Below are 25406 nucleotides of genomic sequence, written 5' to 3'. Positions count from 1 at the left end.
TAGAAACGATATTGAGTGCATTATTGTCAATATTTTTGGGAGGATAAATTAAAAAAAATTAGACTTATCAGCAAAGCTAAGGATAAATTCTGGAAAAAATCCCTTAAAAGTAAAGAGTGTGCAAGAGGAAATTAAGCCATAAATTAAGTGGTAAAGGAAAATATCCCAAAATAAATTTGTTATAAAACTAAAATTTACAGAAGCTCATGCTGGGGCTGTGGCTGTGGCTGTGGCTTAGTGGTGGTGCACTTGCCTGGCATGTGTGAGGTACTGGGTTCAATTCTCAGCACCACAAATATGTAAATAAACAAAGTAAAGGTCTATCAACAACTAAAAATATAAAACTAAAAATTTTTTTAAAAAGGAGCACATGTATACTTTATTACCTGGCAAAACTGAATAGGAATTTCCACTGCTCATGTAAAGAATACTGAGACTATAAAGAATATCAAGTAAACTCTAGTTAGCTAATGTCTTATCATCAGATTTAACTTAAAACCAAAGAGAAGAACATTACTATTTCACTTCATTTGAAAATACACCAAAAGACCATGAATTATGACACATTTTAATATACTAGTAGAAAAAATTAGATTCTAACACTTACTGTTGAGAAAGTTTTGCTTGAATTTACCTCTTCAGCATTTGGTGTTTTATTAGTATTTGTATCTGGCAAAATAGGAAGAGTAGTTAAGAAAAAACTTCTAGTATTTACATCTAACAACCATCTGAGTGACCCTCTATAGTTTTGGACACAAGAATTTTCAGAGGCAGCTATGCCTGAGAGTCACAGAGGAAGGATGTAATAGAAAAAACACAGCAAGACTTTTGCTCTCATTGCACACCATTGAACATTCATTTGTCCCAGCATCCCAGACATAATATTTGCCCAGTGTCTTATTTATAGAATGATTTGTATATGTAAAAGATCCTATGTTGTCCCAGTGTCTTATCTGTAGATAATCTATTTTTTTCTAAATTATAATAAGGATATATCAGTTCTAGATTATGATTCCCAACCTATTTTAATGGACCTGTATCAATTTCATTGAAATACTTGCAGAATTGAAAACTTGGGACTTAAGATTCCTCCCTCCTTCCTTCTCTTCCTTCCTTTCTTTCCTGTATGATCTGAGCTCATAACAATATCATTAGAAATACTTTAACAAAGTTTGAGTTCTCTTCTCAGAAAACAAGCCAACTTTCTTTTAAAACTTTGTTAAAATGCTAATTTATTGCACTTTCCTTTTTCTGGATTATCATGTTATAGGTAATAAACGTGGACAGACAATATAGAAGTTAAAGGGGGTTTTAGTTAAATTATATGGGAAAAATTTTTAGAGTTTATGATTAATTGAACTTTTAATAAAATATATCATAAACTACCTATAGAGGTTTAAAAAAGTCTATTACAATGATCTCTTAAATAAAATAGATGAGCTGGGGCTGCAGATCAGAAGTATAGCATTTGCCCAGTTCAGGTGAAGCCCTGGTTTTTATAGAGTTGCTGGGTTCCAGTACTACAAGGAAATAAATAAATTGCTGTGGAGGATTTGCATGCTCATAGTAAATCAAACAGTGTTCAGTGGTGACGGTAATGATGACAACACAGAAGGATCAAAGCTTTATGCTAGAATATAAGGAAACTATTGAATATGGAAAGCATTCACCAGCACAAATAGAAAAAAGAATAAAGTTGTTTTCCTTCAATGGTTCTATAAAGAATCTGAAGAACTTAAGTCCAGATCCTAGGAGGGTTAACTTTTGTTAGGATTGAGAAGTTGGTTCTATGATTCCAAGGGAAGGGATAATCTAAGTTTTTTTTTAAAGCAACCACTGTCTATCGACAGCCTCCCTGAATACAGTACAAAGCAGCACACACAGAACACCCCAACAGAACATACACACGGATCTGAGAAGACACGGTTGAGATGCCAGGAAGGGTGAAAATGACATATGCTGGCTGTTTGCATAACAGCTACAAAACTGAGCAACCATTTGAAGGACAGTAAAAGGATTGTGGTGTAATTCTTTTCATCTTTATCCTCAGTTGCACATCAGGGTTACCTTGGTCTTGCACATGGACAAGTTGCAAATTTCCCTGTGTCTCTTTCCCTGAAAGCACGTTTGTACTTACATATATGGGCTCTTACTGTTTGTCTATGGCTCTAATATAAATGATGGGTGGGGTGTCTTGATATCTTACTTACCAGGTTCAGCTTCATCTTTTGTTTCTGGTACTGTTTCACCTGAAACTAGATCAGTTGAAAGCACATTTTGTGGATCCTTTAAGAAGAAAACAAACACATACACACGGGGAGAGATTTAATTGTTATATTTTCATAATCTTCCTGATTTTATTTCTATAAAAAGGGTTGAGAATATAGTATTTTATCTACAACATTAATGATATTAAAGGGGATTTCAGTTTCATTCCTAAATGATGATTTTTAGAAACAAACAAAATTTGATGATAATTGCCACATTGAGAAACAAACAGTAACCTATGATAAGATCTGTTTTTTGAATTCAATTTTAAGTAAAATATAGCAACTATTTTGAAAATAAACTGGAACCAGAAGGACAAGTAGAATTTATGAAAAACCACCATCTTAAAAAAATAATCCTAGAGGTGTCAGTCATAGTAATTCATAGGAAAGTAAACATAAAAGTGTATATTATCCATTTCCATATTGATTAAAATTGAAGAAGAAATAGCCTCACAATGAAGCAAACTTCTCATAGTTATTTTTAGAATTCTTGTAAAAATGCTATTTATGTTGCAGCCAATACAAATGATCTTGATTGGATTCTTTGCTACTTTATTCAATTGCAAAGACAGTATAAGACAGAGGAAAGAGTACAGGATTTAGAATCCAGAACCCAGTCACAGAATAGGCATTCTCACGTCTTCTGACCCTGAACAAATGAGTTCATGTTTAGGGCCTCCACAGTCTCCTTTACAAAATAAGGATACTGGGCCACATCAATGATTCTCAAAATGGGATCACATTATTCTCTCTCTACGACTCCCAAGAATGTTGATGCAATAAGGTAAAGAATTGCAATGTGATGAGAATATGATGCAAGCAAATAATGGGAATGTGATACATGTAAAACACACGGAGAACACACTTGACCCCTACCTGAAATTGAGATCTACTAGTCATGAGTTGGCATACTATGGCTGTGGACCAATTAATCCAGCTAACATTTAATATGGTTCTTGGACAACACTGAAACAGCCTAGCACTGTGAAACTAGAAACCACATTAAGTGTCTCTGTCTACCTCATCTCCATAGGGCTCAGGTATCTGCCTTGTGTATTTTCCAGGGCCAGCACTGTCTTCATCTATGTGTTGGGGACTCTATAATGTTGACAACTGCCAGGCACTGAGTGGTAGGACACTAGTCTGGGATTTAGGGACTTTTTGAGTTTCCTTCTGACACTCATATATCACCCTCATTATCCACACAAATCAGTCTCTCCAGCCAGCCAGTGACTCCTTCCTCTGGGGAAAGTACCCAGCTTATAGTCACTGGGTGCCAAGTGAGCCCATCATGGTGATGGTCCACCCAGGGAAACCAGTGTGTATAGGGGATGGGCAAGAGTTCTCTCCTTCATTTTATAAATACTCACATAGTATCCTCAATTTTGTCTCTTTGCCCACAAACTTAGACTACTTTCTCTCTGGGAACTTTGCTGAAAAGAGCTCTGGTCTACAAGATCTTTAGAATTCCATTCAGCTTCATAGCTCTAGTGCACTTGGTGCAGAAAAGAAAACTAACATCACACTTGCCTGGTTTTCTATACTGTCTTTCTGTGGTGTGGGTGGAGCCTCTTCTCCATCTTCTTCCTGAATTGGTGGGGCCTCCAAGGCTTCTTCATTGTCATAAAATGCTTGGATAGCTTCTTGGACAAGTTTGTCAATAGAAAGTACCTGAATAGGAAAGTCTAAAGTACAAAAGATAATTTTATTAAGAGCTTTTCACTTGGGAAATGGATATTATTGCCCTTGTGATTTAGCTTCACACTGTCTTTAGGCTCCTTAGAATTGTCTTTTTGATTAAACTCCTCTTTTATTGTGGCAAATTCACATAACATAAAATTAAGCATTTTATAGGATACAACTCAGTGGCATTAGACATTCATAAAGTTGCCCAACCATCATAATTATCTTGTTATAGAAAATTTTCATCACCTCAAAAGGAAACCCATACCCATTGGCAACTACTAATTCAGTTTCTGTCTCTATAGATTTTACTATTCTGGATATTTCATGTAAATGGAAGCATACTTTAAGTGACCTTTTGTGTCTAGCCTATTTTACTTAGCATAATGTAAAAATTTATCTATGTTTTAGCATGTTGTCAGTACTTCAATCATCTTCAAGTGAATAACTATGGCCTGGATAATGAATTAACTGATCACACTCTTATAAAACTTGTGATGACAGATTTTCCAATGTATTAGCAGAGCTTCATATATGTTTTCTATAGACATGGATATTTGCAACTACACTCAGTGCAAATGGAACCCAGTAAGAATTGGGGGCAGGGGAAGCATTCTACCTTTCTGTAGAGACTTTAGATTGGCAGATTTCCCACTAAGTGTTTTCCCCAACAAGCATCCTTTAATAGCAAATGAAGGTAACTCAGTCTCTTTTGGTTCCACTTGAGGAGGAAGTGATTTTTCTACTAATCTGTGAAGCACATGACCCAATATGCAATTGTTGGAGGGTGGTAAATTATCAACCATTTCTTCTGGTAAAGCCCACTCTCCAACCATATTCTGCAAAAATAACAAATTGTTATGATTTTAAGAGACACAGTCTTAAAAGTGGAATTTAAACATAGAAGAACTTTAAATATTAAAAATAAATCCAAATTGCCTCAAATGAAATCTGATGGATACATTAATTACTTATATTATTTAAAAGTAATAACTCAAAAAACCTCAAAAAAGTAATAACTCAATAATACTGTCACAATAGTATCAAAACAAGCCTCCTACATAAAAGTAAAAAAAAAAGTTAGTGTATGAAAATAGGCGTTTTGAGTTGAGACAAATTTTAATCTAGGTTGAGCATTAAGACATATATTGATACTATCCTATCATCAATAAACAGATAAAGGAGAGCATGTAATAATTTATATGTTATGTTAAGTACTAAGCTTGTTTAAAACAAGAAAGAAAAGAGAATTTTTAAGACCAATGGAGTTTTCTCTAGGTTATTATGTTTGATTCCTACTTTCTTCAGGTTTTTTGCTGAAATGATCAAGCAGGTAGAAGGAGATGGGAAAGTACCATACAGATTACATTTTCTGACATTCATATAACAAAATTGAAAATTGATTTTACAAAGATAAACAAAGTATAAGTATTTAAAATTAAATACTGGGTACATTTTTAAAAAATAATTCTTCTTTTAAAGAAGAAATTAAAACTATAAAGTACAGGAAGAACATCAAAACAGTTTATATAAAATGTGAGATGTGATCAAACTATCCTCAGGAGAAAACACACAGTCCTTAGACAAAAATTCCTCAATTTAAAATAAACAGAAGGAAAATAAATACTCTAAGCATGGAATTATGGAACAAAATGACTTTTAAATAATCAAAAGAAATTAAGAGGAGTTGAGTTTTGTGCATGGTGAGAGATACAGGTTTAGTTTCATTTTGCTGCATATGGATTTCCAATTCTCCCAGCACAATTTGTTAAAAAGGCTGTCTTTTCTCCAATGTATGTTTTTGGCACCTTTGTCTAGTATGAAATAACTATATTTATGTGGATTTGTCTCTGTGTCTTCTATTCTGTACCATTGTTCTATATATCTATTTTGGTGTCAATACCATGCTGTTTTTGTTACTATAGCTTTGTAGTATAGTTTAAGGTCCGGTATTATGATAACTCCTGCTTCACTCTTCTTGCTAAAGGATTGCTTTGTCTATTCTAACTCAACTTAGAGTGGATCAAGGACCTAGGAATTAGACCAGAGGCCCTGCGCCTAATGGAGAAAAAAGTAGACCCAAATCTTCATCAGGTAAGATTAGGCTCCAACTTCTTTAGCCAGACTCCTAAAATATAAGAAATAAAATTAAAAAATTAATTAATGGGATGGACTTAAACTAAAAAGATTCTCAGAAAAAGAAACAATCAATGAGGTGAAGAGAGAGCCTACATTTTGGGAGCAAAGTTTTGCCACAGGCACATCAGATAGAGCACTAATCTCCAAGATATATAAAGAACTCAAAAAACTTAACACCAGAAAAACAAACAACCCAATGAATAAAAAATGGACTAAGGAGCTGAACAGACACTTCTCAGAAGAAGATATACATTTGATCAACAAATATATGAAAAAATGTTCAACATCTCTAGCAATTAGAGAAATGCAAATCAAAACCATTCTAAGATTTCATCCCACTTCAGTCAGAATGGCAGCTATTAAGAATACAAGCAACAGTAAATGTTGGCGAGGATGTGGGGAAAAAGGCACACTTATACACTGCTGGTAGGACTGCAAATTGGTGCAGTCAATGTGGAAAGCAGTATGGAGATTTCTTGGAAAATTGGGAATGGAACCACCATTTGACCCAGCCATCCCTCTCCCTGGTCTATACCCAAAGGACTTAAGAATAGCATACTACAGGACACAACCACATCAATGTTATAGCAGCACAATTCACAATAGCTAAACTGTGGAACCAACCTTCAATAGATGAATGTATTAAAAAAATGTGGCCCTTCAATAGATGAATGGATTAAAAATGTGGCCTTTATACACAATTTATACTCAGCAATAAAAGAGAATAAAATCATGGCATTTGCAGGTAAATGGATTGTGTTGGAGAAGATAGTGCTAAGTGAAGTTAGCCAATCCCAAAAAACCAAATGCCGAATGTTTTCTCTGATATAAGGAGGCTGATTCATCCTTGGGTAGGGAGGGGAAGCATGGGAGAAATAAACAAACTCTAGATAAGGCAGATGGGTGAGAGGGGAAGAGAGGGGCAGGGGGCTAGAAATGATGTGGAATGTGATGGACATTATTATCCAAAGTACATGTGTGAAGACACGAATTGGTATGAGTATACTTTGTATACAATCAGAGATATAAAAAATTGTGGTATATATGTGTAATAAGAATTATATGCATTCTGCTGTCATATGTAAATAAAAAATTAATTAATAAAAAAGAATAAAAACAACAATAAGTGCTGGTGAGGATATGGAGGGGAAGGCATACTCATACATTGCTGGTGGGACTGCAAATTGGTGCAACCAATCTGGAAAGTAGTATGGAGATTCCTTTGGAACTTGGAATGAAACCACCATTTGACCCAGCTATCCCACTACTTGGTCTATATCCAAAGATATAAAATCAGCATACTATAGTAATGCAGCCACATCAATGTTTATAGCAGTTCAATTCACAATAAACCATGGAAGCAACCTAGATGCCCTTCAATGGATGAACAGATAAAGAAACTGTAGTATATATACACAATGGAATATTACTCAGCTTGCAGGTAAATGGATGGAGTTGGAGAATATCACACTAAGAGAAATAAGCCAATCCCAAATATCAAAGGCTGAATGTTCTCTCTGATCAAAGTGGATGCTGATCCATAATGGTGGGTGGGAAAAATGGAGAAACTGTGGGAAAAGGGGAGTGAGAGGTGGGGAGGGACATGGGGGCAGGAAAGATGGCAGAATGAGATCTATATCATTACCTTAGGTACATGTATGACTGCACATATGGTGCAACACTACATCATAAACAACCAGAGAAATGAAAAGTTGTGCTGCAATTGTGTACAATGAATCAAAATGCATTCTGCTGTCATATATACCTAATTAAAATAAATAAATAAATAAAATTTTTTAAAAAGAACAAAATAAACTACATTTTGACCTAAAAAAAGAAAAAAAAAAACTAAGAAGAAGAGTATAAAATAAAAATGGTAATTAATAAATTACAGAGTAAAACTACTGAGATGCTGTATGGATAAATGTCTAAAATATCCATATGAATCATGGGAATGAACTTGTAACTAATTTTGCAGAAGGTGAAGAATAGCAAGAATCAATGTAATAATATAGGAAAGAAGATAGCAACATATTTTAAGGAGATAAAAGATAAGAAATATTATTTACAAGTATATTGTAAAAAATGTGAATTTATTACTGTAAAATAACAAAGGATAGTCTAAGAATGTTCCAGTTATTAAAATTAAGTTAAATGGCGTCTTTGAAAAGATAAAAGCCTTTAAAGAAATGGAAAAGCTGTTGGAAATCTCTATTTAAACTTGAAGACTGTAATGGCTTACGGAGAATTTTCATTTCTTAATTGAATAAAAATTTAAATGTTTAAAACCTTCTTGAGTAGTAAAGAAGACTTGAGTATAGAAGAAGCTTTCTGGCACATTTGGATAATTGACAAAACAATAAGCCAAAAAGAAAACCCAAGCTAAACTCACCCAGAGATATCTTGCAAAAGTCATACATACAAGTCAACACTTATTAATGGACCATAAAGATACTGATTGACATTGCCTGTATATTTGCTATATGTTGCGTACTTCTGTCTTCATGAATTATCTCAAATGATTCTCACATAGCCCTCATGTAAGTATTTTCTTCTTGATTTTGTCAAAGAAAATCCTGAGTATTAAACAGACAGAGTTACTTCAAGGCATACATTGTAACCTAGGCAGTCAGATTATTGAACTGTGCTTATAACCTGTATGCTATATCGTGTTTTCCTCACCATGAGAGAATTACTCCATGAATACAAAAAGGTTAAATATTAGAAACCAATTACTCTCTTCTGTTAATACATTATTATTTTTTAAAAGCATATGATTATTCTTATCAAAAAAGCACCTGAGGAAATTCAAATTTCATTTTTTATTTAAAAAATAAAAATATGATTTAAAAAACAACCCTAATCTCTTAGTAATGTATGAATTAAAGATAACTTTCCTAACATTCTCTGCACCAATATGTAAAGCTGAACTAAAGCGGTTACACATTTTGCCATTAAAGGCAGGAACAACAAAAAGATGCTCAGCATTAACACCATTAGTCACACTCTTCTGGAAAGTTCTAGCCAGTGTAACCATTTAAGAAAAAGAATCCGTAGTTCTGTCCCTAGAGGCATTGGTGGCTGATGCAGAGTGGCAGCTGCAACCTGAACTGCTAGTGTTCCATGGTAGAGATGAGGTCACAGTTTTCTTGTCTGCCCGTGCTGACAAATACATACATTTTTGTGGTACTAGCAATTGAACACAGAGCCTGTGCTTGCTCAGCAGATGCTCTACCTCTGAGCTATATCACCAATTTTTTAAAAATGATTTTTTTTAACTTAGGATCTCACTAAGTTGTGTTCTTGAGATCCTCCTGCCTCAGTCTCACAAGTAGGTGGGATTACAGGTGTGCACTATAATGCCCACCCTATTTAGGCTATTGTTAACAATATTTCTATAATTACAGAACATCATATATAAATAAACACATGTCTATGTTTCTGCTTTTTAAAAGCTCAGCATTCTTTCTCTCTCTCTCTCTCTCTCTCTCTCTCTCTCTCTCTCTGTGTGTGTGTGTGTGTGTGTGTGTTTGGTACAAGAGATTAAACACAGGGGCATTTAGTCACTGAACCACATTCCCATCCTTCATTTTAAAATTTTAAGACAGGGTCTTGCTAAGTTGCTGAGGCTGGCCTCAAACTTTAAATCCTCCTGCCTCAGCTTCCAGAGTCACTGGTATTACAGGTATGCACCACCATGGTCAACCTCGGTATTTTTTTAATATTCAATATCTGATGGACTAAATAAATAAAATAAATACTTGCACAGAATGTAATTAAATGTGGAAAGTGCTGTGGATGGTTTGTCGCGTTTGGTGCCAGAATTTCTGTCATGATGACACTGGAGATAAGGAAACCTTCTTTGAAGCAAACAAAACAATGAACGTATTGATAACAGGTTTTTCCTTAAAAGTGGTAGAACTTATTTAACTATAATTGCATTGGACTGTCACTGTTACACAAATGACCTTTTAAAAAAAACTATTTTGTTTTAATTGGACTTGACTTTTTCTGTGCAAAATAATTATCTGCATTCACCAAAATTAGTTAAATATTGAGTGAATTTACATGATTTTATTGCATTACAATTGATTACTTGCTTCTGCTTTCATTCACTGTTATTGTTTATACTTTTAATTAGACAAATGATAATTATTTTGTAATAGGGTCAGTCAGAAATGGAACAAATAAGAAAACAGAACCCAAGATTCAAATTCCAAGACCACGTTAAAGTGCAGGTTGCCAAGTTACAATGATTTTGAGCCGTGCAGTCATTCAACCTTTTCCAAAAGAAGAAATCTTAGATTAAAATCAGATGATCTGGGTTCCGGTAATGATTGCACTACTTGTGGAATCATTGTCAATTCTTTTATCTTTGGAGCATCATAGAAATAGCATATCTCAGAGGATTATTATAAAGATTGAATGAAATAATTCTGTGTAAGTAGCTTATGTGATCACCAACTATAATCACTTAGGAAGCTGGAGGCCACACAGTACTTCTAGTGCCACACAGGAGGGGTATCAGCATGATCATTTCTGCCCAGTGGAAAAAATCACATTTGGTTGCCCCCAGTCAGAAAGGCTTGCTTTTTCAAAAAGAATCATGATTAAGCTCTTTCTGTCCCTGAATTAGTTCTAGATTGTGGCCACACACAGTGGAACAGAACATTGACTGTGAAGAGAACAGAATGTTGAGGTTGGGGAAAGAACTAGAGCCCGACCCATGGAGATAAGCAGACACAGGATTTGATATGACACACTGAGCAGAGTCACCTTAAAATACAGCTGATGGTGTTTCTAAGCCAAGACCAAAGATGAAGCCTACAGCCCTACAGCGAATATTCAAAGAGTATGGAACTGGACATGATGAATGAAGAGGCGATCACAACTGGACCAAGACAGATTCAGACCACTGATTACTAATCCAACTACAGTCAGCTAAGGAAACTTTACCACTTGATTTGTAGAAAAGAATGAGAAATTTCTACCAGATTTATATTTTATGTGCTTGTTTTATGTAGATATGATTATATATATATATATATATATATATATATATATATATATATATATATATATTTAAAACTATATCTTCATTTCTTCAGATATAGTTTTAAACAGACATCTGACTGCTAGTTTCAAGACTAATGACTAATGCTGGGAGTGGTCAATAATAGATAATAGCACCTGGTGTGAATTGCTGCTTTAACAAAATGCTCTTTTAGTGTAGATGTGCTATGTGTGTTTGTTCACTTGATTTATGTAAACTGTCAAGTATATATAGGAAAGAGTTGTTTTTATTTTATAGCACCTGCATAAATACCATCAGTATGCATTTTTGAGAAGGTGTAAGTGCAAAACTCAAGATCTGTGTATTTTTGTCTACTTACACCCAGAAATCATAAAATTAGAGCACAGAGTGAAGAGTCTGTTCTTGATTAAAGTCACAATCTGTAAAATAGTACTATTTTTACTTATTTACCCTAAAATTTCCAGAATCTGAATTCTGAATTCTTGGGCCCATAGCATCCGTCATTCTTACCACCTTCCCACATGACTTGGTCCTCCCACTCTGCTATCTGACCTAGATAGTAGACTCACATACCTCCCTCTATCTTGTTGTAGAAACATAATGCATACCTAGACTTACAATTCTGGTTATTTCCAGTCTGTCATACCCTTTTGATTTCCTATGGACAGATGTGTTATTATTTTTGGTCTTATGAACCATCTTGAATATTTATAAACAGCATCTTCTTGAAAACAAATGTGCTTAAATGTTGGTGCACACTTCAGGGCAGACCAAAGATCTTCCAAGTGTCCTTTGGATTCCTTCCTTCTTTGTAAAAGTGCCCAGGTGACTGGAAGCTGCTGCTAGCAGAGCTGCACGTTTTTCTCAAGAGATTTTGCGTCTGTCTCTCCATAATAACTACTCACAGGACAAAAGCAATGTCTATGCCATTCTCATTGCCTGCCACTCCTAAACATCCAAGTTGGGAATGAAACTTCTTCATCCATCTTTCCAAAGGAAGAGGCACATGGTTTACTTAGATCAACATAGACACAGATAATCTGGGTCTCAGTAGTTATTCATCTGTCCATAAAATCTCAAAGTACCACTAGCACCACATTCAATAAGCAAGCAACATCAAATTATGTCAATGATACCTACTAGTGATAGTCAAATGTGGCCTTTGTAGTGTGATGGTATTAGTTTGCATACACACGATCCAGTTTTTGTTTCTTTGTTTATTTGTTGCAAATGATAGACCGACCAACATCTGCATAGATAGATGTGCCCCAGGTGCTCCCAGTTTGGCAGGCTCTTGACAACACACAATTCAAATACTGAAATCAAGGACAAGACAAGTTCCTCTTCCCTGAAAAGAGAGAAAGGAGCTCCTAGGGATACAACCCACACTCTTTTTGACAGTTGATAGTTTCCTTGGGTTTTCCTGAAATGAAATCCTTTTGCCTATAGTTGATAAAAAAAAAAATAGACAAAATACCTTGCTACAGTGGCAAAAGTACTTAGGAGAGAAGTTTCTAATAGACTAATCTTAAGAAACTCCACTGGTGGGCGGGGCTAGGGTTGTGTCTCAGTGGTAGAGCACTTGTCTTGCACCTGTGAGGCACTGGGATAGATCCTCTGCACCACATGAAAATAGATAAAGGTACTGTGTCCACCTACGACTAAAAATTTAAAAAGAAAGAAACACCAGTGGCAGTAACCCCACAAAATAAGCCTAGGCTCCCTTTAGAATATAGCCAATGCACTACAACTCTACCATAGCAGGCTGCCTTCATTGTGTGGCTGGCTTCCTTTTGGCACACCGCCCTGCAGAGAGTGAGGAAGAGATGGATCTGTGATACCTGAATTAAATACTTTTTACAGAAGCAGAGTCAGGGGATGATGCAGCCATTACTATCCTCAAATTCCAAGAGCCATTATATTTATGTTCATGATGATTAACTCTTCATTCAAGACTTCCCGATCAGCTTCCTAGCCAAACTCCTGAACTCCATTTTTTTTCTTTTTTTAGTTTGATCCCACATGAACCCTCCATGAGCTGTCTAGCCCTTCTTAGAGCCCAATTACTACTGAAATGCATCTTCGAAGACACTAGCTTTTAAAATGCTTTTACCAGGACACTCCTTAAGAAATGCATTCTACACTGTGACCTGGTATTTATGTAGAAGTATAGATAAAGCAGGAAAAAAATCATGAAATACTATTTGGGATGTGCTTTATTTCATGTTGTATTACACTGCATTTCATTTATATGATTTGTTGTGTTTTTGTATTTTAGAAAATAAACACTGATTGTGATCCATGAATTAATTTTATAATTTGGTTTCAACACACTCTTCCAAACATAAATAATAAAGGATATTTTATTGGGACAGGCACCAGGAACCCTTAGTTATTACTGCATATCTATAATTACCACATGGGTTCCTTTCTTACATATCTGCAAAATAACAGTAAATCTCTCATTTTATATCACTTGAGTCAGAGTACAGAGTAGGTACTTATTTATCAAAGTTTGTTTCTAAAACAGTATATTATTTCTCATAATTGATTATAAATAATTTGAAAATCCAGGTCATTCAGATTTTTCAATTTTATTTGTGTGGTTTTATCTTAGTTACAGTTTGCTTCTTTTATAGTACTTACAAATTTATTTTTGAAAAATTATTTTTAAATATAAATCCCTGAATTACCAAATAACATATCAATTAAGATTATTAAAATGCAATAAAAGACAGGTTATTAGAAAATAGACCAATTAATTGTTTAATTGTAGCCAAAGGAATATTATTACTGAATGGGAGACAGGTAATTTGTTAATTCAAGCCTAAATACCTTAAGCAAATATTATCTTAACCAGACACGACACAATTGCCCACTTAAAATATTCTAATTCACTGGAAAATTTTCATATTTTCTCTTGAAGGAAGTGACCTAAAACACAGTCCCTGATCTTAGTTTGGTTTATATTCTTGGAATCAGTGAACTCATAAGAAGTGCAGACAGGAGAGGATGAGTTCATAGTTCATGGTTCATAGGATGAGATCAGTTTTGAGTTAATGCTTTTAAGTCAACTGATCTCTCCTCATACTTCACAGATCAATCCAACACTCATCCCTTCTATGGTGCTTCCATGAGCACCCATTCTTACCCACATTTTAGGTCAAGAAATGTTTATTCTCTCATCCTAATTAAACTGTGAGCACTGGGAATGTAGGGTCTCTATATTAATCAACTTTATATTCCCAATACCTACTTGCTGGCACAAATAGGAAATCAATAAAAACTGATCAATTGATAAAATCAATCAAAATATAGGTTCAATGTATGTAAATTGAGTAAATGAATGATTATATAGATATTAAATTTTTGTAATCTTAAAAAAAATATATTTTAGTTGTAGTTGGACACAATACCTTTATTTTATTTATTTATTTTTACATGGGGCTGAGGATCTAACCTAGGGCTTCACATGTGCTAGGAAAGTGAGCGCTCTACATTTGAGCCACAAATCCAGCACAAAATTTTTGTAATTTTGATTAATGAGTAGCAAGATTTAATTTTTCAAATAGAGTAAATGGACCCAACTCAATCCCCAAACAAAAACAAGCTCAGTGGCATTCTCACAGATAAAAGAGCCAGAATCCATATCAATGTATGGAATTAGTTAACACAGGAAACATCTCCAGAAATGAACAGATCATGTGACCAAAAAATTCTCCCAAAGAGAGAGAATTGGGAAGAACTTCCTATATTTGTAATTCAGATTTAAAAATTTATGATAATTGCCCAGAATTCTCAGGAAAAGTAGAATGGATGGTTATATATCTTGCCTGACCACGAGTCCCTCACATAAGCTGACAGCCCTATAAAGCTTCTTGAACACTGTGTAGGAACTGTTTGATAGCCAAACTTCAGTGAAAAAGACAGATGCCACAGGCACTGCTTTTGACAAGGAGGCAGAGAGGAGACGGTGATTAGCCGAAGTGCAACTGAATTCTGGATTCCCCCCAGGAGCTAGTATGCAAGCAAGGGGCAACATGATGGGGTCCAGTTTCAAAAAGGTGTCAGACAATCCTTAGAAAAATGAACTGATCCTAGGGCTGGGGTTGTGGCTCAGTGGTAGAGTATTCGCCTAGCACATGTGGGGCACTGGGTTTGATCCTCAGCACAAAACACAAATAAATAAATAAATATTTTTATAAAAAGTTGAACTGATCCTGTTTGGCAGCCTTGTTCAGTCACTTGACTTCAGGTCAGCTCAGAGTATGGATAGCTACCTGGTCACATCTTCCTGCCAGACAGTTTGTCCATCAGATTCTAGAGGAGCCAGGGGGTAAAAGTATTCATTCCTTAGTGACATTGGCAGTGTGGGTGCACCTCCCCCCAAAAAAAGGCCATATCTATTGCCCAGAAAACTAAACATACTCCAAGGCAATGAGATAAAGGACTTAGTTCTATTTCACCTGCCATCTGGAGCTCCATGCTGAGTTGGAGAGTGTTCTGTTTGGAAAGAGAATTATGGTGATGCCTTTCCTATACATCTATCCCATGGTTGATTCTAGCTCAGGAAATCAAAAATATTGGTCCTGATCCAATAATAGCTACAGTTTGCTTCTGTTCCAACAGTAGCCTTTTTCAATCTGCCATGACCTAAGAGTATGGAAACAGCCATGTTTAATTTCAGCCCATTACAGAAGAAGATCCAGGACAACAGTCTCCATCATTCTTATTTTAGGAGGAAAATTTTAAATGAGCATGGTCAATTACCAGCATGTGATAAAGATCACTGTATAGGCCTATGCTTGAAAGAGCCTGGTATCTTGCTATGCAACCCATTCAGCCTAGCTTGTAACTTTAGAAGTTCAGAAAGCTCAGCACTTGTGAGGAGTGCAGGTTTCCTCTTCTAAAGTTTTGAGCTATAATTTACTTATATATCAGGCAGCCAGAACCACTGGGCTGATTATAAGCTTGATTATAAGACTAAGCCACTTTGAGAGATCATTGATCTTGAAAAGATACATTTCATTAAGGTGAAATTCAGAGACAAATCTAATGCAAACAGTGGGTAAGGGCTTCTGTCTAGGACTCTGATTCCACATGTGTTCAAAGTGGGTCACTCAGGAGATCAGTGTAGAAGTGGACCTTATGCAAAGAATCTGGCTTCTGTAGTTGCCAAAGTGGGTAAAGGACAAACCAGAAAATCAATGGTAGAGATCCTAGGAAAACCTTGACCATCCTCTGCCTTGCCTAGTCATAGTTAGGAGGGAGCCTGAAATAGGGTTATTCTTCTTTATTTATGTGATCAAAAGCAAATAAACCTAAGTGGTTGATGCTCATTCTATATAATTTGTAAATCTTTCAGGACCCTGTCTTGGACTCTGTCCTTACCTCCTATTCCATTCCACTTCTTACAGGTGCCAATCCTTTGGCTTTGTAAACCTTTGTAAAAAAACCCTTTGTAAACCATTTCCCATTTCTGGTCTAATGCTTTGAACTTGATATCTTAATTCAACTATTTCTAGTATGGTTCTCTAATGTGCCTTGCTTATCTCCAGTTCTACTCACTTGAAGCCGAATATCTTTCCCTGATCCAAGCTCTCCTTCTGTTTTCTCTATCCCCTAAACAAGTCTCAGATCTCTACCAAACCTACTCCATCCCTCTGAAATCCTTAGCCCATAACAGTTAGAAAATAGCCTTGTTTCTTGACAACCATTATCTTAGAACAGCTATAGATTCCTTTGGACACTAATAATCTGATACTGTGCTCTATAATTTACTTAGTTATCATGGGTAAGTAGTCCAGCATACTGCTCACTCTTCCAAGAGACAATGAGATTTAGTCTAAAATAGCTGATCAGATAGCCTTACCATTACTGAAGAAATTTGAGGAGTTGCAGGAAAAACTCCAAGCAAATAGATGAAATTGTATTCATGAAATTCATAACCATAAAAATAAAACTGGAATAACAATGGGAATATTCCCTTATGCACTAAATTTCTTTCCCAGTTCTTTTCTATTTTGGCGACTGATCATGATTCTTATTGATTCTCTTGAATATGCTTATATTTTAGCAGGTGCTGAGATCTTAATCCAAAGGAGTGGTACTGTGAATCATTCAGTACAATGGCAGGCAGAATTTTTACAGTAGAATGGCCTCACAGAACATCTTAGCTCTATTTTTTCTCCCTACTCAAAAAGTCATGTTTTTCTATCTATATGAAAATAAAATATAAAACATTGTTTTCTTTCCTCTACTACTTCACAACAAAACTCTACATTTATATTTAAAGTTAATAAATACAGTAGAATCACCTCTATAATCAAAACATAAGGCACTATCAAGGAATTTTAGAAAGTCATGAAACATTTGTAATTTCATTTGAACTAAAGATAGTTTCTATATTTGATTAACACATTTTGACTTTGAGACATTGTATAATTGTCCCAAATTATATGTGAGGTTTTGTGTTCCTCCAAAGTTGCTATGTCCAAGCCTTAACTCCCAATGTGATGGTATTTGGAGCTAGGGGTGATTAGGTATAGATGAGGTAAGGAAGGTGGGACCCCATGATAGGACTAGTTCCTTAGAAGAAGAGAAAGAGAGCAGAACTCCTCTTTCTCTCTCCACTCAGTGAAGACACAGTAAGAAGGTGGTTTTCTGCAAGCCAGGAAGGGAGCACTCATTGGAGAACCAAATTGACAAACCTTGATTTGGACTTCCAAGCCTCCAGAACTGTGAGAAATATATTATTGTTGTTTAAGCCTCCTGATTATGGCATTTTGTTACAGCAATCTGGCCTGAATAATAAAATGCATATCTTTTAAGTGATAAAAATTAATGATCTAGCCATGTGTCCTTAACATTCAACTACTAAACCCTCCCATTGTGCATGGGTCAGTTATCTACTGATGTCATGTAAGTGGTACCACTTCAGGTTGATATTCTGCCTATCAGGGAGTTGATTAAACAGTAAACTAAAAAGGTTGTGTCAGCCACAGGAAACTCAAGAAGCAAGGCAAAAGCTACACTGAAGATGAAAATTTAATGTCAGAAAAGGAGTCTAGAAAGACACTAGATCAATACCCAGAACTGGAATTGAAGAGTAATCACAAGATGATGTCTAGAGGTTTTGGTCAAACAAGTCAGTCTCATCACCCATTTAGTCTCATATTCCTATTCTTCAGTGGAAAAGGCTTGGTGATAATAAATGCTATTGCATGTATAAATGTTGGGGATGGGAATGTATACAGGGCTGTAGTGAGAGGAACATGGCTGTTAAACCACATCATACAAATACTCCTTAATTCTAGTTAGTGGAAAATCATAAGCCATCAACCACCACAAACTCAACTGATCATGAACTTAAACTAATTTTTATTAAAAGAAAAAAAATATCAGGAATTAAAAATCATGACCAAGCACTTGAAATAGCATTGATGATATTCTGGAAACAAACCATCCTTCTTTCAAATTATAGCAATTGTAACTACAACTCGTTTGAGGGCATGCATTGTAGAGCTATGTAGAGATGTAGAAAAATCAGTTTTCAGGAAACCATAACTATGAGCTAACTTTAGTTTATGGACACCAAATTCTAGCAGTTGTCTTTTGGTATCCATGGGATTAGTTCAAGGAACTCCTGTGAATACAAAAATCCATTATAAAAAATGATCTGGACATTCACTTGTGACCTCTAAACATCCTCTTGTACACATTACATCATTCCCAGATTACTTGTAATATCTAATACCATGTAAATGCTAAAAAATTTTTCCTGGATTATTTAGGGAATAACAAGACAAAAATGTCTGTACATGTTCAGTACAGAGGCAATTTTTTAAAAAAACATTTTTTTTTTTGTTTTGGATTTGTAATTGGATGAATCTGTAGATGTAAATCCAGGGATATAAAGGGCCAGGTGTGTCTCTGAAACTTATTCAGTAGGTAACTGATCAAAAGTAGCTAATAACATGCTGTGGGTGAGGACTAATTTGCCTGTAAGATCAATATAAAATGCTTGCTTTTGGGGGAGTTTGAGGTTCACTGAGAGGAATCACCACATCATTGAGAACTACTGGCTGCCACGAGGAGCTGTGCTGCTGGTGGTGCTGGAGATGCTCAGCAACCTGGCTGAATCCACAGCCCATGGTCCAATGGGTTTTAAGGGTCCTTGCTTACTCTCTACTAAAAACTCACGTTGATACCTTGTGGAAGTGCAGTGGGTACTTGTTGGTCCATGATGTTCTTTCTACCTCCTGCTTAATCACCAGAGTGTGATGATTTAGAAAATAACGTTAAGACATGAGTCAAATTTTCAGCAGTTGCATATGATGTATACATAGGCAAAAAGTCTTATTTTATGCCCATTTCTGATACAATATTTTAAAATTTTAAGCATGATAGCTTACTCTAACAGAGCATGGCCTCCTAAAACCATGAGCTCAAAACTGTGAGATGTCAGTTCTTCACGGATGGTGTGTCTAGACACCAATAAAGTATTCAGGGAGGTAAACTTTTTGAAGATTAATTTTTAAGTCATGCATTTACTTAAAACAATAAAAATCTGGAATGAATTTTGTAATAGAAAACGTGAACAACTATTTCTATTGGGTAATCCAGGATACACTGCCCTTCTGTCTCTTGTTATAGGCTATTTAAGCCTGATAATATATTTTTTAAGTTAAAAATTTTATTTTTTATTTTTATGTAGGAATATTTATGACAAGTTCTTAGACAAAATTTATAAAATTGGAAAATGATATAATATCTTACAGTACATCCTAAAATCTGTACATGGTATATTACTTTTATGTGATTAAAAGGAACAGAGTTTGTAAATATTTATCAGAAATTCTAAAGTGTCATTTCTAGAAAAACATAAAAGGCTCTACACAAAAATAAACTGCATTGCCAGACATTCACAAACTCCTAATATAAGTTTACAATTTCCTGCAAAAGAAACACCAGATGCTTCAGGAAGTGGGTAAGACAAGCATGTTCCTGTGGTAACCATTTCCCAAGCAAGATATGTAGTTAAAAAGACTTTGCTAAGCTGTAGCCCACTAGGTCTCCAAATATATGAGAACAACAAAAATAGATAAGCTGTTGAAGAAATAACAGAGAAAAATTGCCACAATCAGCAAAACCTGTCAAATAATCAGTCATGAAAAGTCTGTAAATAGAGACAAGCCCAGAACTGAACAGACTTATGATGAATTTTACCATGTATTCGAAAAGGAATTAAAAATAATCCTCCTGTTCCATAAAACAGAAAGGGAAGGAACCCTTTCAAACTTTCTATGTAGCAAGTATTACATTGCTATCAAAACCTAATAAAAAAGAAAACCATAAACTAATATCCTTGATGAACAAAGATGCAAAAATCCTTAATAAAATACTTATAAATCAAATTTAACAGCATTTTTAAAAGCTCATACACAATCAAGCTGTTTCCATTCTAGACATGCATGGATGATTCAACATATGCAAATAAATAAGTACAATACAAAGCATAAATAGAATCAAGGACACAACACATAGTATCATCTCAACAGATGAAAAATAAGTGATTCATAGGATTCAACATGACTTCATGAAAAAAGTCCTCAATAAATTAGGTATGGAAGGATTGTACCTCAACATAATAAAGGCCATCCTAAACAATATCATACTGAGTGGGGAAAACTGAAAGTATTTCCTCTAAAATCAGGGATGAAATGAAGGTGTCTACTTTCATACTCTTACTCAATATATACTTGAAATTTTAGCCTATGCAATCAGAAAAAAGAAAGGAAGAAAAGGAATACAAACAGGAACAGAAGGAGACAAATTGTCCCTGTTTCAAGAAGATATAATCATGTACTTAGAAGACCTAAAGACTCCACTTAGAGGTAGAACTGATAACTTCAGAAAAGTAGTAGAATACAAGGTCAACATCCAAAAATCAGTAACTTTTATATGCAGCAGTAATAATCTTGCTGAGAAAAAAAAATCAGGAAACAATGCCATTCACAATAGTCTCAAAACACAAACGAAAACCTCACTAAACATGGAAATAAACCTAACTAAGGAGGTCAAAAAACTTTACAATTAAAATAATAAAACACCGAAGAAAAAAATTAAAGACACTAGAAGATAAAAAGACCTCCTCTGTTCATGGATTGGGAGAATTAATATTTTTTAAAATGGTCACACTACCAAAATCAACCTACAGATTCAATGCAGTCTCAATCAATATACCAATGTTATTATTCACAAAACTACAAAAATAAAATTCTAAAATATACATGGAATCACAAAAGAACTCAAATAACCAAAGCAATCCTGAGCAAAAAAGCATGACTGGAAGCATCACAATACCTTATTTAAAAATACAGAGCCATTGTTAACATAGTTAAAAACAAACAAACAAACAAACAAAAAAAAACAAACAAAAAACAAAAACAAAAACAGCATGGTATTGACATAAAAACAAGAACATAGTACAAATAGAACATAGGGCCCAGAAATCAGCCATCTGATCCTCGACAAAGGCTCCCCAAACAGATTTGGACAAGAGACAACCTCTTTAACAAAGGGTTCTGGGAAAACTGAACACCTACACGAAGAAGACTGAAACTAAAATCTTAGTGTGAGACCCCCAAATTTGAAACTAGTAGAGAAAAACACATGGAAAAAAACTTCTAGATATAGATACAGGCAACAATTTCCTAAACAGGACTTCTGTTCCTAAAGGCATTAGAAATTAAAAAACTTCTGCCCAGAATGGGAAACAATCAACAGAATGAAGAGACAACTTAGAGAACGGGAGGAAATCTTTTCTAGCTATCCATCGGACAGGGGATTAATATCCAGAATATGTAAAGAACTCAAGAACACAGCATCATAAGAGCATGTAATCCAGTGAAAAAACGGACAAATTACCTCAATAGACACTTCTCAAAAGAAGTACAAATGGTCAATATATGAAAAATGTTCAACATATTTAGCTATTCTGAAATAAAAGCAAAACTACCCCTGTAAGAATGGCTATTATTAAAAAATATGAAATATGTAGGAATAGTAATCCTCACACATAGTTGGTAAATATAAACTAACACTAGCCACCATGGAAAACAATATGAATGTTTTTAAAAAACTGAGGAATGTCTAGCAACCAGGACAGAGGGACTAGAAAACTGTTCCAAGAAGAACAAATGTGCAAAAGAACTAGCTTGATAAAAAAATGAAATTAAACTTACCATGTGACTCAGTTATACCACTTTTGGGTACATGCATAAAGAAGATGAAGTTAATATTCAAAAGAGATCCCTGAATACCTATCATGATTATGGCACTATCCACAATAACCAAGTTTCAGAGTCAGCCTAGATGCCCATTGTTGGATGAATGTATAAATAAGGCAGGATACACACGCACACATGTAATATTTCACTGTGTGAATGAAATCATGTCATTTATAGGAAATGGATGAAACTGGAGGTCATTACGTTAAACAAAATAAGGCAGACACTGAAAGACAAATATTGTAAAAACAAAACAAAACTCATATGTAGAAACTAAAAAAAAAAAAAGTAATCTAAAGTAGAAGAGGAAGTAACTATTAGGGAAGGGGAAGGGAACTCCTGGGACTCTGAGAGAAATGGGAGGAAGAGGAGGATGAGAGTGTAGAAGGGAGGAGGATATGATTAAAGCACAGCATTTTCATGGATGGGAATGTCACTGTGAAACCCATATATTTGTACAATTGTCAGTTAATATTTGTTATAAAAATTGCTTGAAAAAATTGTCAAATAAGTTTGCTCTCGTTTGTCAATTAAAATGACTTTAATTTGCAATGGAAAGAAATACCTTAACCTACTTTGATGTTATCAAAGTATTGCAATGTGTGGCTTTAGACTTTTGTTTGACATAGTATAATATACTCTAAAATCATACAAAATAAAGATCCATATATATTTTGTGAGATTAAAGTAAAACCTAAATAAATAAAAATTATCTTGGTACCTCAAATGTAGATTCACTCAATTTAAATATGGTGCATATTTAGTGTCTGATCATCTCATATTTTTCTATAACATTTTACCAGGAGCTTGTCTTCTCTTAAATTACTTATATTAGTGGTACTTTACTCTTTTCCCTGCTCATTGGCATTACTCATTAAAGCCTCCTGCAACAAATGTCTATTGAGTATTTACTACTTATGAGCAGAGAGTTGGGTCAAACCATCTTTCCTGGGCTGCTCTTTTCATGTTGCTCTTGCTACCCTTATGGAACTGAAGCCAACAACGTTTCTAACAATAAACATTCTCATTCTATATTTCATGACTGTGGATCTACCCAGAACTTCTATTCAAGATTATCATTTTACATCTTTACTTCCAACAGTGAGGAGGAGAAGGGTGGGGAAAGCAGAATAGTATAAGAAATTAATATGTATTACTAGCCTCCAACATGCAATGCATTGGCTAAGTGTTCAATAATTATTAAAATTCAAAAAAACAGTATGAGGTAGGTATAGTATCCTTATCTAATAAACTGGGACCTGAGTCTCTTAGACCATTCACCTAAGGTTTACAGTTAGTAGTTAGGAGTACCAATAGTAAAACTCTAGCCTGTCTATTCCTTAAGTTGTTATTGTTGTTTTTGACAGATTGTCTAAAAAGCACAGGTGACATTTCCATCTTCTTAAATATTTATCATTTCTTTGTGCTGGGAAACTTCAAATTCCTCATCTAGTTATTTATAAAATATGTAATAAATTGTTCTAAACTATAATCACATAATATATTGTACATATGTATTGAATTATCACACTGTACTCCATGAATATGTGCCACATTAAAAAATAAAATAATTTTACATGAAAAAATATATAATAAGCACAATTGGTATCCAATACTTTTTTCCTAATTTTAGAAAAAGTATGTTGTTTGAATCTATGCTATCATTGACCTCTTCCTCTTCCATTTTATCTGCAAAGGCTGCATATCATTGAGATAAATTACAAAAGAAAAAAATCAGTTTTAACGATGTTTTTTGAAGCACATATAGACAGAAACTCATACAAAGAATAATGGTAATGAACAAATTAAGGTATTTTTTAAAGCCTGAAATCTATCTTCCCAGACAATGTATTATGCTTGATTTTTTTCAAACTGCTCTTTTAGTATTACTGAGATCAAGAGCTAATGGATTATGAATAGTTTAGGCATCTAAAAATTAGTTCCATAAACAGAAATTAACACAAAAGAAATACAAATATAAAATGTGTATTTTAATTAGTATAAATGAAATAAAATATCACAAAATTAAAGTTAAGGAAAAATAATTTATTATATTGCATTCTCTAATGGTTTCATATCAGGATGTACCTTATATTCTTCATAATCATTGTTATCTAGCAAGTCCCTTTTCTCCAATTCTACAAGTTGTCCTGCAGGGTGCCTAGCAGGCAGATGCTTAATAGAGGCTTGCTCATATAAGGGCTTTCCATTGAAAAACAGTTCCTTCCAATCATGCATCAACTTACGTGGAATCAGACTATCACAAAAAATAAAAATAAAAGATTAATCAATGGTCAATGAAATTCACAGTTTACAACAGCCTTTTTATTGTACTTACGTAATTAATTCACTTTCATAAGAATTAAATAGAAATAATTACTTGAAGCTAATTTTAAAGGTTACCATATGTGCAATGACAATAAGACAAACATACGTTTTCTGTTACAAATTATATACAAATATGTAAACCATTATTTTGAAGAGGCTTTGAAAAGATTCAGTCTATTCATTTTGCATAGGATGCAGATACTAGTGCATTTAAACCATGTTGTAAGATTGCATGTTTATTTAAAGTTAGAACTGAGAATTATAGAACCTAAGTTTTCTGATTGTGCTCATTAATTTTAGATATATTCCTCTGTTCTGGCAGTCAATAAGAAAGTTTGAAGACAGTGGCTTTAAGTGAGATTCATTCATTCAGACCTATTAAATTCCATACATTTTTGCCAGCCATAAGGGATATTACAGCAAGTGGAATCCCTAGCCTCCAACAGAAAATCCTGGGAAAGAAGGGCAAATGTAATTCCACAAATAAACAGTTTGGGAAGAGAATTACACAACAGGAAATCACAACAGTAGATTTGACTGAATGTGTTGGTTCAGGGAAAGTCTGAAGAAATGACTGCTGAGGGCTAAAGACTGTCTAACAACCAGGACAGAGGGACTAGAAAATGTTCCAAGAGAAACAAATGTGCAAAAAATGAGCCA

The 25406-nt window shown here is 34.5% G+C and overlaps 1 protein-coding gene across 1 annotated transcript in view; it reads right to left on the bottom strand.

Annotated features, from left to right (window-relative positions):
* Spef2 (sperm flagellar 2) overlaps nt 1–25406 on the bottom strand; it is a 168564-nt gene that overhangs the window by 93007 nt on the left and 50151 nt on the right. Inside the window, exons 9-13 of the mRNA XM_027936256.2 lie at nt 24507–24675; nt 4573–4792; nt 3801–3955; nt 2211–2286; nt 608–669 (exon numbers count right to left, since the gene is read on the bottom strand). Of these exons, the coding sequence (XP_027792057.2) occupies nt 608–669; nt 2211–2286; nt 3801–3955; nt 4573–4792; nt 24507–24675 (682 nt within the window). The remainder of the gene's footprint in view (nt 1–607; nt 670–2210; nt 2287–3800; nt 3956–4572; nt 4793–24506; nt 24676–25406) is intronic.

This window comes from Marmota flaviventris, chromosome 5 (assembly GCF_047511675.1).
Source record: "Marmota flaviventris isolate mMarFla1 chromosome 5, mMarFla1.hap1, whole genome shotgun sequence".
In the NCBI taxonomy this organism is placed as follows: domain Eukaryota; kingdom Metazoa; phylum Chordata; class Mammalia; order Rodentia; family Sciuridae; genus Marmota; species Marmota flaviventris.
The sequence above is the reverse complement of the archived record's forward strand: the minus strand, read 5'-3'. Positions and strand labels throughout refer to the sequence as shown.